This window comes from Papio anubis, chromosome 4, assembly GCF_008728515.1.
Source record: "Papio anubis isolate 15944 chromosome 4, Panubis1.0, whole genome shotgun sequence".
Lineage (NCBI taxonomy): Eukaryota > Metazoa > Chordata > Mammalia > Primates > Cercopithecidae > Papio > Papio anubis.
The window spans coordinates 24,369,267-24,386,122 of record NC_044979.1 but is presented as its reverse complement, the minus strand read 5'-3'; the positions used below and the strand labels follow the sequence as shown (position 1 = coordinate 24,386,122).

The window sequence follows — 16,856 nt, the reverse complement described above, 5'->3', positions numbered from 1 at the left end:
AGATCTTTCCATGTCAATCACTGTAAATATCACTATCCTCTAAAATGAGCGTGTAGTGTTGCTACTATAGGACTGTACTATTACCCATTTAATTACATGATCGTGGTGTTCTTAGGAATTTACACTTTTTTTACTTTTATTGATAATGTTAGACTGAATGTTCTTGTATCTAATTTTTTTTACAAAAAATTAGAATATAGAATATTTCACATATAGAAATTACATATTATATATATATATATTTAAAGAAAAGACTTTAGTGGTTCCCTTTAGATCTGGATGATGATGCTTAGAGACTATGGCCTTGAGGGAAATCTAATGTTTACAAAAAAATTAGATACAAATGATCTCTTTAGTATAAGCCTCTTGAAGTGGGAAAGCTGGTTCATAGCTTATGAAACACATGAAATACATCAGGTTGCCCTATAGAAAGAATGCACCAGTTTCCACTCTCACCAGCAATGTATGCAAATGCACATGGCCACAACTTGTTGGTGAGACGTGATAAATGAAGGAACACATCTCTTAACATTAGTGTTAGGTCCAAAAACAAGAGCAGGCCAGTGTGGTGGCTCATGGCTGTAGTCCTAGCACTTGGGAATGGGAAGTTGAGGTGGGTGGGTTGCTTAAGCCCAGGAGTTCAAGAACAGCCTGAGCAACATGGCAAAACCCTGTCTCCAAAAAAATACAAAAATTAGCTGAGCTTGACAGTGCACACTTGTAGTCCCAGCTACTTGGGGGTGGAGGGCTGAGGTAGGAAGATTCCTTGAGCTAGGGAGGTCGAGGCTGCAGTGAGCCGTGATCATACCACTGCACTCCAGCATGGGTGACAGAGCAAGACCCAATCTCAAAAAAAAAAAAAAAAAAAAAGAACAAGAGCAGGTGGAATGCTAGAAGAAAATTAATCCATTGTTTACAAGTTTACTTTTCCACTTCCCTGAATAATACAATAGAAAACAATTGATCCCTTTTTTAAAAAAAAAAAGATAATCCAAATGGCAGGCTGATGGACAGTTTAGTCATCTTATGGAAAAAGATGTGTATAATAGTATAATGTTGCTCTAACAAGATTAACGTGTGCAGGTTGTAGATTGCAACTCTGGTGTTCGCCTTTCATATTATATCTTTGAAAATGGCATCCTTTGAACATGGTGCATATGTTTGTCCTCTGACTTGGCTTTGGGTCTAGTTTGCATTTTAATTGTGTATTGTGGTTGGATAACTCAGGAGTTATTGGTGACCCTTCTGTTGGAGTGCTTTCCAATGCATGCAGAAATGATTTGGAGAAAAATAGAAATGAAAAAGTGATGATTAACTTTTTGCAAAAGTTTAATATCTACACTTGATATAAAATTGTAATTATGCTAATTACAAAAATTTTAATAAACCTATTTGCTTTTAATTTAGTGGAGAATTCAGGCCTGCCACAACCCAACTGCTATTCCTGGTCAAATTAAGGAACTGTCAAGCAATCTTTTTTTTTTTTCTTTCTGTTCTGCTACTTTTTAAAATTGTGAAATAAAACCTATACAGAAAAGTATATAAAACATAAGTGTACAAGTTAGCTAAAGAGTTCCAGGTGAACAGTACACACCCATCAAGAAATACGTCATACGATTTTTAGTTTTTTACCTTTCCTTGAATTAATTCTCTGGTGGAAAAAATGATAAAGCCATATATGTGCATGCAGTAAGAAGACTTTGGCCGGGCGCAGTAGCTCATGCCTGTAATCCCAGCACTTTGTGAGGCCAAGGCAGGCGGATCACAAGGTCAGGAGATTGAGACCATCTTGACCAGCATATTGAAACCCCGTCTCTACTAAAAATGCAAAAATTATCTGGCGTGGTGCTGTGTGCCTGTAATCCCAGCTACTCAGAAGGCTGAAGCAGGAGAATCGCTTGAACTAGGGAGTCGGAGGTTGCAGTGAGCCAAAATCACACCACTGTACTCCAGCCTGGCAACAGAGTGAGACTCCATCTCAAAAAAAAAAAAAAATCACAAATGACCAGTTGGCAGAAGCAGAATTGGGAAAGGAAGTTGGGGGGCTGGTGGGCTAGGAACGGGGGTGGGGTGGGTAACCAGGTCATCCTTGGATGCATTTTTGTACTGTTTTTCTGACTGTGAATACTATTTTATTTCTGCCTTAAAGTGAACATGGGTAAGAGGAGGAAACTTACTGTTCCCTACCTAGAGAAGAAAAAAGAAAACGTGGTTGTGTGCATGCATGTTTATAGAAGGGGTATGCACTCTTTCCCTTGTTCTGTGTAGTTCTGTGGAATTCTCATTAAAAAGCTGGACAGAGCAATTTTTAAAATAAGTTGAATTGAAAGGACCCAAACTGGCTCCTATTGTGTTGTTTTCTGTTGTGTTTGTGCATTTAGTCTGTTGATACTTTTTTTTCTTTGATTGAACAGATTGCTGAGCTGAGAGAAATAGAATACATCAAAAATTTACCCATCCTTCGAGTTCTCAATCTTCTGAAAAATCCAATTCAGGTGAGACATTACTTATATCAGGGGAGGGAGAGAGAGAAGAAAGTGGGAGGGTGGAGGGGAACTATCTAGGAATTGTTTAAGAAGTACTTTTGGTAAAAGAATATCAGAAATGTGACTAGAATTTGTCTATCTTCCTTCTCTCTAAGGAAGGATTTAGTAGTACCTACAGTGACCATTTTTTTTTAAGACTTAAGATCTTCTTTCATGACTAACAAGCTGTCACATGACTGTCACTGAAGGAAAGCCTGAAACTGAATATCATTTAGTTGCTCTGCTGGTCATTTGTGACTCATCCCTGGTGGTACTAAAGGTTACAGGAAAGAGGTAATAAGATTACAGAACAATGTTCTCTCACATTAGACAATGCAAGACGTAGGTGGAGACAGAATGTGATTCCTATTTTATAACAAGGGAAAGAAAATCTAAGATTAGATACCTAATTTACCTGGATATAGCCATGAAATTGATGTATATGTAAAATAATTATAGAGCAAAATAATACATTTCCCAGGAGTTCTTCACACCTCTGGGTTTGAAGGATCGGGGACTGTGTTTCGAGTCCCTCTCTTTCTCTCCATTGATTGATGCTTTCTCCCGGTCTCCTTCCCTCCTTCCTTGTCTGCTTGTCCTTCATTCCATTCTTCTACCTGTATCCTTCACTTAGTTTCCACAGGCTCTTCACTTTGCATGTAGCTCTTAGTAACCTTCTTTTTGTGTGTATCTTGATGAAAATGTCCAGATTGGTGAAAAAAAATATAAGAAAGATTTATAAATTAAAAACTGCCCTTGGGACAGGAACAGTGAGAGGCAATTTAAAAACATTTCTGGAAAAGTAAGAGGCAGGGTTTAAAGTGGCCAGCACACCTCAGTTTCAGATCCCTGAAGGGTGTTTGTGCATACGCATGAATAAGCATCACAAGCCCTTTGACACATGTTAATTGATTTATACACAAAACCTTCCCCCCAACATTTACACCTAAGCTTTGTACATTCACCTCATATACGGTCTCATCTGTTGGGAGGGCACAAAAGTAATTGTGGTTTTTGCATTATTTTAATGGCAAAGACCACAATTACTTTTGCACCAACCTAATATATAACAGATTATCTGCTAATATCTAATGTCTTTTTTCCCCTCAAAGAGGCATAGCTTTTTACTACGAAAACTCTAATTATATTTCCAAAAGGCAGATAATCCTGATGGTAGGGAGTAATAAGGAGTTTATCTGATAAATGAATATCATTTTATTATTACAAAAATTCATAATAAACAATACAAATTAATATGAAATATTGCATATAAATAATAACAAAATAATATAAAATATTAAAGTTTCATTATTGGCAGAATTGAGACTTGTTGGAGTTCGAAGACAGGGTTGAAGTCACTGGCCACGGGATCTTAGATGAGATGCTTCACCTTTCTGAGGCTTGGTAGCCTTTAGAAATGAGGATAATCTGGAAGCCATTATCCTCAGCAACCTAACACAGGAACAGGAAACCAAATACTGCATGTTCTCACTTATAACTGGGAGCTGAACCATGAGAACACATGGACACAGGGAGGAGAACAATGCACCCTGGGGCCTGTCGGGGGCCAGGAGCAGGGAGAGCATAAAGATAAATAGCTAATGCATGCGGGGCTTAATACCTAGGTGATGGGTTGCTGGGTCCAGCAAACCATCGTGGCACACCCTTACCTGTGTAAGAAACGTGCACGTCCTGCACATATATCCCAGAACTTAAAATTAAATTATTATTATTATTTTATTTTATTTTATTTTTTTGAGACAGAGTCTTGCTCTGTCACCCAGGGACTGGAGTGCAGTGGCGCGATCTCGGCTTACTGCAAGCTCCACCTCCTGGGTTCACGGCATTCTGCTGCCTCAGCCTCCTGAGTAGTTGGGACTACGGGCACCCGCCACCACGCCTGGCTAATTTTTTTGTATTTTTAGTAGAGACAGGGTTTCACCGTGTTAGCCAGGATGGTCTTGATCTCCTGATCTTGTGATTCATCCGCCTTGGCCTCGCAAAGTGCCGGGATTACAGGCGTGAGCCACCTCGTCCGGCCAATTAAATTAAATTTTAAAAAAAGAAATGAGGGTAACCCACCTGTCCTGTTAATCTCTAATCTCACAGGGAGACTAACAAGAGTGTACACTTGAAGACCTTTATAAGTTACAAGGCACAGTCTGCATTAAGTTAATGTAAGGGGACTGGGAAGTGTGAAATGCATAGCCCTGTGAGGGTGTGTGTGGGAATGATGAGGTAGCAGGTGAAAGGCCCAAGCTCATGAAAACCCAATGTTGGTGCTTGTTATTTTGGGAAAAGGAAGGCAACTGAGCAGTCCTCTTAATATTTTAAATAGGAAAAGTCTGAATATTGGTTCTCCGTAATTTTTATGCTTCTGCGATTAACAGAATTAGATCAGAAGAAGATTAAAGTGGAAGAAAAGGTATGTAATCATGTCATACCATTGCCATTGTGTTTATGGGTTAATATGCTCAAAAGCTCGTGTTGCCTGCTGTGGAAGCAATATAATCAATAAATAAGACACATAACAATATGTACATTAATTCATTTAGGGAATGTTTCCTTGTCTTAGGATCTGTTTGTTTAACCCTCTGCAAAGGTGAGTATCAACACAAATGTAGTGAAAGGCCTGATGACTTGCTGTTAGTACAGTGAAGAGGTTGGCCGTAGGGAACAGAAGCAACACTCCACTTATATAGGTCATAGCTGTATGGCAGACTATCAGTTTGAAAAACTATCCTATTTGGAAGGTGTGTGATTCTATCTGTGTTACCTGAAAAATTCATTTAACAACAAAATGTACTATAATGTCACTCTACCATATAATCGAAAGGTACTCAAATAAATCACTACTCTGATATTTTAAATCCTTAATTCTGCTCTTTAAAATAATGATTCATCTAGTCACAGAATTCCAGAATAACCAGACCTTGAATGCTAGCACCTGCCTCCCTGCTTTTCAAACTCATGGTCACTGCTTTGGCTTGCTTTAGTGGTTGGTGACAGCCAAAATCTCTACTAATGAAGGATTTCTTACACTGGATGCAAATTTGAAATGGGAATGAAAACAGGTATAAATATGTAGAGAGGCACGTATTCTATCTCATAAATGCCTTTCTGAAATCTTGGTTAAAAATAGTTACAGATGCCAGACTGTCATTATTCTCGCTCAAAGGTACTTATTAGATTCCTCTTTTCCTTTAACATTTTGCAAAAGGAATACAATTTAAAACCATGTATTAAGTAAAGATATGGCATATGGTAGATGAGGATAATGTATTTAGAAGAATGGGAAAGACAAGGGGATGGAGAACTGTACATTATGAAGAAAAGGCCCATATCCTTGAATGAAGAAAGTTATGCTAAATGAAGAGGAAGTTTTGGTAGAATTTGAGATTGTGGGAATTGTTCTTGGTGAGATGGTATGAGGAAAACATTCCCCACGCATCAAAACCTGGAATCTACAGCTATAAGTTTTATTCATTTTTCACATATTAAAAGTTGGAATGTTTACTATATTAAAAGTAATCATAGGCTTTAGAGGGGCTGTGGGTTTTTGTTTGGTGGTTTTCTTTTTTTTGTCATTTTCCCTCCCAAACCAGGCAGTATAAAGAAGTAGGAGATCAAAAGACTCCACTCAATATTTTAAAATAATTATCATTTCTTAAATTTTAGGAAAATTAGCATAAACATGAAGACTGAGTACTAACATTCATGGGCATGTGTTAAATTATTTTGTGTACCTGGCTGCATGTATACAACATTTCATTAAGGAAAACGCCAAGCTTCGTCTTCTTTTTAGAAACAAAACTTTTTTTCCCTTTTACATCTCTAATTCTGGAAAAGGTTTCAGCAGTGAATAAATATGATCCTCCCTCTGAAGTGCTTGCAGCTCAAGACCACCTGACCCATGTTGTCAACAGCGTGATGCAGCCGCAGAGGATCTTTGACAGGTATTTATTAGGAATCCACAGGCCAGAATTCAGGGTGAGCAAGCACAAGACAGCCTCATCATTTCCCCTAGCCCTCTATTTTGTGACCCCTTTATTTCCGATAAATGCTGCTTTTTACCCTTCTCTCAGGGAAAGGGCCAAGTCTTTATTTGATAGATGATATTGTCTCCGTTATGGTATATTATTAATATCATGTACTTGCAATGTGCTGCTTGCTTGCTAGTATTTTCCCAAGCATGGTGATGAGTTGATTCATCTTCACTAGTTTGTCTGGTCCCTTGTATGGTGGCCATTCTGTGCCATACAACACTGAAATCTTTGGGGGAAAAAAAAAAAAAGTCAATTTTTCTGCCTTATGAGAGAAACACAGACCTTAACCTTAACAGAAAATTGTGATAATTTATATCCATTGTAAATTTTCCCTCAGCTGTGAGTGAATGCTAAATACCCTTGCCAAAGACTGTTTCATGAATTCACATTATTAGGGAATCCCTTAGAAGGAAGCCCAGCTAGCCTAAGGGAAACCCGAAGCAGTCTTTGCACTAAGCTGCAATAAACTCAGTAGGGAGGAGTCACCCAGCTCGATGGAGCACATGAACAGAGTCTCTCACCTCTGAATTCGAAGACAGATTTACCATGCTTTCTCCATTTCTTTTTAAAACAATCTGTTGGAGCAGATGGCCATATATGCTATAAGTATAATGGAGAAATTCTATCAATACCCAAAGGCATTTTAAAAATACTTGTAAAATCTCTTGGATATAAATGGCTTCTCTTCTTCATGTGGTATTTGCTCCTGTACTTCACATAGCTGGTTTCCCACAGAGAGCAAAATGTTTTATTTTGCAACCCAGGACATGATTTTTACATATAATTTAATAATGTAGACATTGACAGTTTTACATGTTTATGGTGGCCCTCTAGGTGAAACGAATTATCATTTATTTACATGCATCTGGAAAAGCACATTTGATTCAAAAGAGGGGCATTTATCTCCTCATTGTATTTCTTTTCTAGTTTATGGTATTGCTAGTTGTTTCATGCTTTAGGGTACACTTAAATAAAAACATATATCAAAGACATTTGCAGCAGTGTTTGATAAACACATATGTCTTGATCATTTCTGGCTGTCGGGCAAACAAGAACAAAGGCCAAGTAGGCCCAGATGTTCCAGGATGGAGTGGCATTCATTGTGGAAACTCATGGACACAGGACCAGTAGCTAATGTGCAGGCCTGCAATGCCCTTCCTACTCTGTCTAGGCCAGTATACCGCTCTCTGTCAGCACCAGAAGTCAAGATTCAGGAGAGGAACCCCAACCCTTGACTTTGGGACTTGTATGCTGCATTACTGGGGAATCACTGTCCCCTCTCCTGGTAAAATTGAGGTGAGGATACAGTATTAAAATGACACGACCAAACCTTGACTCTGGTCTGGTAGTCATGATAGAGACTTCTGATATGAGAAGGTTCTCCAGACTCATCTTGTACATGTCCTGTCCCAAATCTGTAATCAGCCTTTTCTGCAAGAAGCTCCAGTTTTAGTGAAAAGTAGTATTTCCCATTCCAGTCTGGGGGTTAAGATACTCATTGCTACCAGGTTGGTCATTTATTTTGAGGCCTTTTAGTGGAAAGAGCTAAGAATGTAAATCTTTTCATCAGTTCATCTGTCCATCCATTCATCCATCCATCCATCCATCCATCCATCCATCCATCCAATCTATTTGTACCTGTCTATATTTGTTCTATCTATATCTATCTCTGTTTGGGTAGACCTACCTGTGTTTATCTATAGATAGATGGATTAAATACTTTCTGAATTCTTGATATTTACAATTTGATTCCACAACTACAGTTAAGCTTTTACTCAACCTCCTTGCTATTGTATGGGTATTTCTTTTTTTCCCACACCAAGAAAAGAAATCTGGTTCTAAGGGACACAGAGGAAGATGAAATTACCAAATCCCATAATTACTCATTTGAAAAAATCCTAGATTGTGGCACAATGGTATCAGAATACAAGTACTAATACTACCACCAAAATGATTCCTGAAAACATTAAAAAATTTTTTTTGCCTATAATTTACCAATTCCCTCCCGTGTTTTTTACTGTGGTAAAATATATGTAACAAAATTTGCCACTTTAACAATTTTAAAGTGGACAGTTGAGTGGCATTAAGTACATTCATAGTGTTAAGTAACCATCACCACCATCTGTTTCCAAAACATTTTCATTACCCCCAACAGAAACTCTGTACCCATTAAGCAATAACTCCTGGTTCTTCTCTGCTCCCAGCCTCTGATAAGCTCTAATCTACTTTTGTCTCTATGAATTTGCCTATTCTATGTATTTCATATAAGTATCAACCACCCCGTTTAGAAAATAGTGTTGTACTGTATTTACATTGTCAAAACTTATAGCCATCACATACCGTGCTTTCTCCCTCTTTGCTCTCATTTAGTCTTAATTCTCTGGCTAACTACATAGTTGTTGCTTACTACCAGTCGTTACATTGATGTCCCTTGAGTCACTTTGGTCGTATGAAGCTTGTTTTCTAGTAGATTCCTTAGGAAGGGATATAGGATCAGTATCCTCTGAATTCTTGCATGTTATAATAATGTGTGCCCTTTATACTTGAAAGTCATTTCTGCTAAATATAAAATTCATGACCCATGCCTTTTTCCTTGAATATATTAAAATGTTACTCCATTGTCTTTTGGCATAAAACATTGTCAAAATCTGATGATCATTTAATTTTTTTTCCCTTATAAGTAATGTGTTTTTTTTTTCTCATTGGAATTTTTTTTCTTTTTCTTTAAAGCCCATTAATTTTACTAGACTATGTCCTGGTATTAGTTCCGGGCTGATATTTCGGGTATAATGTGTGCCCTTTCAATGTATAGTGTTTATTTGTTTTGTTTTGTTTTGTTTTGTTTTAATTTCAGGGAAGGTTTTTTGAAGTATAGCCTCTGTTTTCTGTTCCTTTGCTTTGGTTTTCATCTTCAGGAAGAAGATCTCTCTTGCTTATTTTCAATATTTGTCACTTTCTTTTTCTTAGTTATTTTTTTGAAAAAATATATTTTGAGATAATTGTAGATTCACATGAAGTTGCAAGAAATAATACAGAGAAATTCCATATACCAGTCACTCAGTTTTCCTCAATGGTGATATCTTGCATAACTATAGCAGAACATTAAAACAAGAAAATTGACCAGGAAATTCACCAGCCTTATCGGATTTCACCAGTTTTGCATGTACTCTTTTGTCTTTAGTTCTGTTTACCTCTGTGCAATTTTATCACACGTGCAGATTCATCTTAGTGCCACTACAGTCAATATATAGAGCAGTTTCATCACAAGGATCCCTTGTAATACTCTGTAATAGCCATAGCACCTCCCTCCCCCTCATCTTCCCTAACCCCTGGAAACCACTAATCTGTCCCTGTCTCTATCTATAATGCTGTTATTTCAAACATGTAATATAAATAGAATCATACAGTATATAGACTTTTGGGATTGGCTTTATTTGTTGCACTCAGACTAATTCCCTGGAAATCCATTCAAGTTGTTGCATGAGTCAATTGTTCATTCTTTCTTATTGCCATGTAGCATTCCATGGCATGGCGGTATCATGGTTACTTGAATTGTTCACCTGTTGAAAGACATCTGGACTGATTCCAGTTTTGGGTGATTGCAAATAGGGCTGTCATGAACATTCACGTCCAGGCCTTTGCGCATGTATACAGCTTCAGCCTGCCTGCTCTCGGCAGGTACCCAGTGGCTGTTTTGGGGTTCACTTGCTCTCAGATCTGTCAGATGCTGCCCATTGCTTCCTTCTTCTTCCTCCTGCGTTGATTCCAGTACCACACAGGTTTTGTGGGTCCGTGGCTCTTGGTGATACCGTTTCATGTACTTATATGTGTTTCCCTTAGGCTTTTGTTCTCAAGTTTTTCTGTTTTTCTGTGGGAATTCAGAGAGACTGAAAAACTATGCTCTTTCATTGTTTCCACAGACTCTCCTCAGAATCTACACCTTCATCTTCACAGAATCCACACCTGAGCCATGTGGTTTTTGAAAACTTTATATTTGATTCTAGATTGCTACAATTTGTGTCATGAGTGGAGTCTAAACACATCGTTCAGTGTGTTGCAAGAGATTTTAGTTTTATTTATTTTATTTTTTATTTTTATTTTTGAGACAGTTTCACTCTTATTGCCCAGGCTGGAGTATAATGGCACCATCTCAGCTCACTGCAACCTCCATCTCCCAGGTTCAAGAGATTCTCCTGCCTCTGCCTCCCAAGTAGCTGTGATTACAGGTGTGCACTATCACGCCTGGCTAATTCTGTATTTTCGGTAGAGACAGCGTTTCTCCATGTTGCTCAGGCTGGTCTTGAATTCCTCACCTCAGGTGATCTGCCTCAGCCTCACAAAGTGCTGGGATTACAGGCATGAGCCATCATGCCCAGCTGCAGTAGATTTTATCAATGAATTCATTCTTTAGTCCAGTCTTCAGGCTTGGCAGTCAAGCCTCCATTTGTATATCAGCTCTCCCTGATTAACTATCACTTTGAGCAAGTTAATTAACCTCCTTGTACTTCAATTTCTTCATACGTTAAAAGGGGATAATGACAGAAACATCTTCATTAGCTTCTTGTGATAATTAAATGAGATAATACATGTATGACTCTTAGAATGCTTCCTGGCACATAGTAATTGCTCAGGTAAATTTTACCTCTTACTGTTAAGTTACTGCATTCTAATTCAGTAGTTATGAATATTTATCTTAACTTTACAGTCTTATTTAACTTTAACAGTCATTTCTTTCATTGATCAGTTTTGGGGAGGAATATTTCACTCTAGCAATCAAGAACCAATAAATATTAATAGTTTTCCTTTAAAAGTCATGTTAAAGCAAATGTACAGGTTTTCGTATTTTACCTTATACTGTTATCTATGCTTTGAATATGATTTTTGACATATAATCAATCTGTTTCCGGAAAGGACAACTATTCTTCTACGCAGTGTCTTCTGTAGCGAGTCCTCATTCAGCCGGGTTAATGATGGCCTAATGGATGTAGTTCATGTGCTGTCTCCCTGGCTACAGTAGGAGAACTGACTCTGCTCCTGTGTTGTAGCACTCTTCCCAGCCTGGATGCCCCTTATCCCATGCTGGTACTAGCTGGTCCTGCAGCTTGTGGGAAACGAGAACTTGCCCATCGCCTCTGCAGACAGTTTAGCACTTACTTCAGATATGGGTAAGTTTGTTTATTGGCTTGCTAAGACTTGGAAATTTATCTGAATTATTGGAGGTATCAACAGTTCATTTCTAGTAAAATCTCTGATATTGCTAATGTTGGCTATTAATTTTAAGCAAGTTCAGAAATGTACAAAACAACTTAATATTTAAGTTACACTTTATAGCAAAACCAAAAGTGGTAAGTAAATTGAGTGGTCAATAGATATTAACTCTTGGTAAAGACAGAGCACCATGCGAGTATTAATCCTTGACAGTAAATTATTGATAAAATTGGATCAATGTGATTACCTGGTTCTGGAATGATAGAATCTTGATTCTTGTGCCATTCTAATCGATATGGTAAAGATGATTGCTAAAGTATACTTCTAGCAATAGAAGAACTTACCATATAGCAGGAAGAAACAAAATAATTTTTCTTTTTTTTTTTTTTTTGAGACAGAGTTTGGCTCTGTCACCCAAGCTGGAGTGCAGTGGTGCGATCTCCACTCACTGCAAGCTCCGCCTCCTGGGTTCACGCCATTCTCCTGCCTCAGCCTCCCAAGTAGCTGGGACTACAGGCGCCTGCAACCTCACCCAGCTAATTTTTTGTACTTTTAGTAGAGACAGGGTTTCACTGTGTTAGCCAGGATGGTCTCCATCTCCTGACCTCGTGATCTGCCCACCTTGGCCTCCCAAGTGCTGGGATTACAGGTGTGAGCCACCACGCCTGGCCAAAACAAAATGATTTTTCTTTTGTGAAGCAGACAGTAAACATACAGCAATGACGCCCCTGTTCCCCACAAAAATAAGCAAGCAAACCAGCATGGTTCATTCATGCTGTTTCCCATCTTTTCCATAAAAGGCTTATCAGCTTCTTTGTCATTTATTATACTGTAATATACACTGTATTTTTTTTTAACTTTAATTTTCCAAATGCTTAACTTAATTCAGTCTCAGCCCAAATCACCCTCCAGGGTTTGAAAATAAACATCTTTTTAATTAAGCATAATGGCATTTGAAGGCAGGCTTCTCCTGTTGCCTTGCAGTATGACAGCATGAATCACCGTGTTGTGATGTGTGATGGGCAGATCTGTGTTCAGGGACAGACTGTCCTGTCTGAGCTTGGAACATGTGCCAATGGCACTTCAGCTTCTTCGTCTCTGACAGGTCTTCCTCTTTTTTTTTTTTTTTTTTTTTTTTTTTTTTAGGCAGGAGTCTGGCCTCTGTCGCCCAGGCTGGAGTGCAGTGGCGGATCTCAAGGTCTCTGGCTCCGCCTCCCGGGATCCGCCATTCTCCTGCCTCAGCCTCCCGAGTAGCTGGGACTGAAGCCCGCCACCTCGCCCGGCTAGTGTTTTTGCATTTTTTTAGTAGAGGCGAAGGGTTTCACCCGTGTTAACCAGGATGGTCTCGATCTCCTGACCTCATAGTCGCATCTGGCCTCCCCAAAGTGCTGGGATTACAGGCTTGAGCCACTGCGTCCGGCCGGTCTTCCTCTTTTGAGGTGTATTTCAGGAGGAAGGAAGAAGGGGCAGCAGGTTTTTCTTTTTCTTTCCTTCAGGTTAGCATTCAATACACTTCAAGTTTTCTGGAGCAAATATTTTGCTTAGTGATGTCTTAATGACCCAGTTAAAATAGAGGAACATATCCAAAAAACTAGAACCATCAGAAAACACACACACACACACACACACAAAACTCCAACTGAGTTTAAAAAGTTTTTTAGAGCCTGAGGATAGTGGCTTATGCCTTTAATCTCAGTTCTTTGGGAGGCTGAGGTGGGGCGGATCACTTGAAGCCAGGAGTTCGAGACCAGCCCAGCCAACATGGCAAAATCCCGTCTCTACTAAAAGTATAAAAATTAGCTGGGTGTGTTGGCACACACCTGTAATCCCAGCTGCTTGGGAGACTGAGACATGAGAATCCAAGATTGTGCCACTGCACTTCAGCCTGGGCAACAGAGCGAGACTCTAGCTCAAAAAAAAAAAAAAAAAAAGATTTTTTTTCAGAGGTTTTGGTGACTCAAATTTAGAATTGTCTGTCATCTCTGAAACTGGTTTCCTCTTGTATTTTTTATGTATGGCAAATAAATTACTTTTAGATTAGTGGTTCCTGTCAGTGAACTGAGGATGTGACTACGAAGATATATAGGACAGCCAGAAAAATAAGCGCAAATTATTTCCTAATGCTATTACAAAAAAAAAACTTCCTTCCCTGAAGCTACACATGTTCAAACAATGTAAACACTATTTCAAACAGGTCCATTTATTTAGATATTTAATATTACATCCTTTATTTGAACAACTCTAGGCCACAAACACTATGGAATAATTTATTGATTAATATATTTTAAATACCCTGAAGTAACAAAAATAAATTAAAAGTTAATGTTAGAATAAAAATACAGAGTACATTATGTTTCTGTGGATGTACTGAACCTGTTTTAAAAGATAAGCTGAACACAATGAATGGAAGGTCAAACTAGGGCAAAAGGGTATATGCTATTTTCTAATGCATAAATTTGGAACTTTTTAGCAAACCAAAGTGACCTATGAGGAACCAAGGTTTTCTCCAGTTCCTTTCACATCTCTGATACCAGTTATGTAGCAAATGATTGGTAGCCCAGTCCTGTTTATTTCTTTGTGATATGCTACTGCCAAGACATGCTTTGTTGGATATGTTTTTAGAGGTGTTTATTGACTCATCATCAAGATTTGGAGCCAATTTGCCCTTACATTCTTATCTGGCGAGGCCTCCCAATTACTTGTTTTCATTAAATCTTTTATTTCCCTAATTAGAATGCTTATCCATCATGCTTGTGATGAGTTGATTTAATGTCTGCTTTCCTTACTTGTATGTAGCCCATTGAGGGTAGGACTCATGTCAGCCTTGTTCACTATTGAGTTCTCAATGCCCAGTATATGGCCAGACACTTAATATGTGTGTAATAAATATTTGTTAAATAACTGACTGACTGACTGATTGAGTAAATAGTTGGCTGAATTAATGGCATTGTGTGCAACAGATCATAGAAATGACTACAATAAGAAGCATGGGTGATTTTCCCCAGCCTCCACTGATGGAGCTATGCAGAGATGAATGGATTCGTCCACTTGTTCATTCTTTCAATGAATACTTATTGATTTCCTCTCTTGTGCTAGTCCCTGAGGGTACAGCAGGAACAAGATTGGTAAGGTCATTGCCTTAATGAAATCTGTAATCTAATGGGGGACTCAGACCTTAGATAATTAGTGCTATATGAAATTTAGGTGGAGGCACAAGATGGCCAAACAGAATCCTAAAATTAGCGTCATGCTCCAGTACTGTTACTGCTGCCACTACTATTTTTCTCTTCTGGCTGGAATTAGCGGTGAGTAGAAAGATACTCCTAACTGCCCCCCTCCCAACTACAAACTCATTCATCTACCTCCCTCAGAGGTTCAGAAGCACCATCCAACCATTCACTGTCATCCTCATGAAGGCGGAGGTCAAGGTTTGTTCAATGGCAGATTATTCTAAGGATTTCATCAAGGCATGGATAAAAGACTATGCATCAGATGAAAAAGGGTGTTAGGTAGTTACTTTATCCATTGAGAAAGTAAGATAGTGCTACCATTATATACAGCAACTTTCTAGTTAAAATTTAAAAATAAAACCAAAGCACCTTCTCACATTCTTAAGGGCAAGTCATTGCTCTTGTTTAGATTTTCTTTTCTATTATTCTTTATCCAACATAAGTTTTATTGATTTTTAATTATGTAAAAAGAAAAAAGGCATGAATAGAGTCTCATGGTGAAACATAAAAGCATTTACAAAGGCACTTTCTCCACCATTTGCTTGAATCATTTATTTCCCTCTTCCTCGTTTAATTTTTTCCTGGTATTTTACTTCCTTTCTAAATTGCATCGACCCAATATCGAGACATTCAATGACATTTTCACACACTAAGTTGCATATCCAGTTATATAATTGTTGAAAACGTAACTCAGTCACATAACAAATATTGGTGTGGCTGAGAGATTTTGCTGTGGTTAGGTTTTGATTTTACTATTTGTTCTTGGTTTTAGAAATATGTTGAATGTTCTTTCTTTACCAATATTAGTTATGGGTGACCTGGAGATATGCATTTACTTTCTTCAAAGTCTCTCTATTGATTTCTAGCTGAGCACCCACGAATCAGTGACTTCCTAGAAAAGTGCCGGATAATGAGGGCAACACAAAACAGTATCAGCATGCCTGTCTATCTTCTAGATTTAAGGCCATGAAAGTGATCTGAATGGCCCTGAAAGAAAAACTTTATTCTTTTTTAGATCATTATTTTATAGCCATCTCTATTTTCATAGGCTTCTTATGATGTTGACTCCTAAATATATTTTATTTTTAGCATTGTAATACAGTAAAATAAAAGACCACAGCTATTTAGCTACATGAGATGATATGAGCTGCAGCAGTCTAAATGCAGTCTCAGCTAATGTGTCTGTTTATACACATGTGACAAATTTGTAGAATGGTTCATTTATTCATTCAATATTTATCGAGCACTGTGCAAATGCTGTATGTGGGTGATGAAACTGTGAAATGAACAGGTATGGGTCTTCTCCTCCTGGCAGCTTACAAAGTAGTATGGGATTTAAACAGGTCAATGCTCACAAGATAGTTTGATGGGTGCTATGATGAGGGAGGTAAAGAGCCTCTGAGATAGAAATAAAAGAGAAGTGGGAAGTGGGGCTTGAGGTGGGGGTGTATTCTAGGCAGAGAGTACAGCATACGGCTCAGCTTGGACTATCAAGGGAGATGGCAAAAGTTAAGACCGGAAGGACAGACAGGGATCTGGTCATAAAGGATTTCTAAACAGGGAGGAGAATGATGTGATCACATTTGCATTTTAAAAACCGTATCCTGGTGGCAGTCTGGGAAAGGGCTTAGGGAAGGAAGTCTGGAGACAAGAACACCAGGTAGAATGTAGTGACAGGTGATGGTAGCGTGAGTCAGAAAATGGTGTGTAGTTACTGAAAAGTGGGCAGAATAGTGGCTTCATGGAGTTTGATACTTAGATACAGTATATGCTGGAATCTTTTGTGTGGAGGATCACTTAAATTGTGTCCAGCAAGCTATTGACATATATCTGCATTGGGTGTTCAG

At 38.4% G+C, this 16,856-nt stretch overlaps 1 protein-coding gene across 9 annotated transcripts in view; it reads left to right on the top strand.

Moving 5' to 3' along the window:
• LRGUK (leucine rich repeats and guanylate kinase domain containing) overlaps positions 1 to 16,856 on the top strand; it is a 129,305-nt gene that overhangs the window by 48,119 nt on the left and 64,330 nt on the right. For all 9 annotated transcript variants that reach the window (XM_021936281.2, XM_021936282.2, XM_031665143.1 and 6 more), the window contains 4 exons: positions 2,415 to 2,495; positions 4,864 to 4,950; positions 6,375 to 6,481; positions 11,617 to 11,736. In XM_021936281.2, coding sequence (XP_021791973.1) covers positions 2,415 to 2,495; positions 4,864 to 4,950; positions 6,375 to 6,481; positions 11,617 to 11,736 — 395 coding nt within the window. The remainder of the gene's footprint in view (positions 1 to 2,414; positions 2,496 to 4,863; positions 4,951 to 6,374; positions 6,482 to 11,616; positions 11,737 to 16,856) is intronic.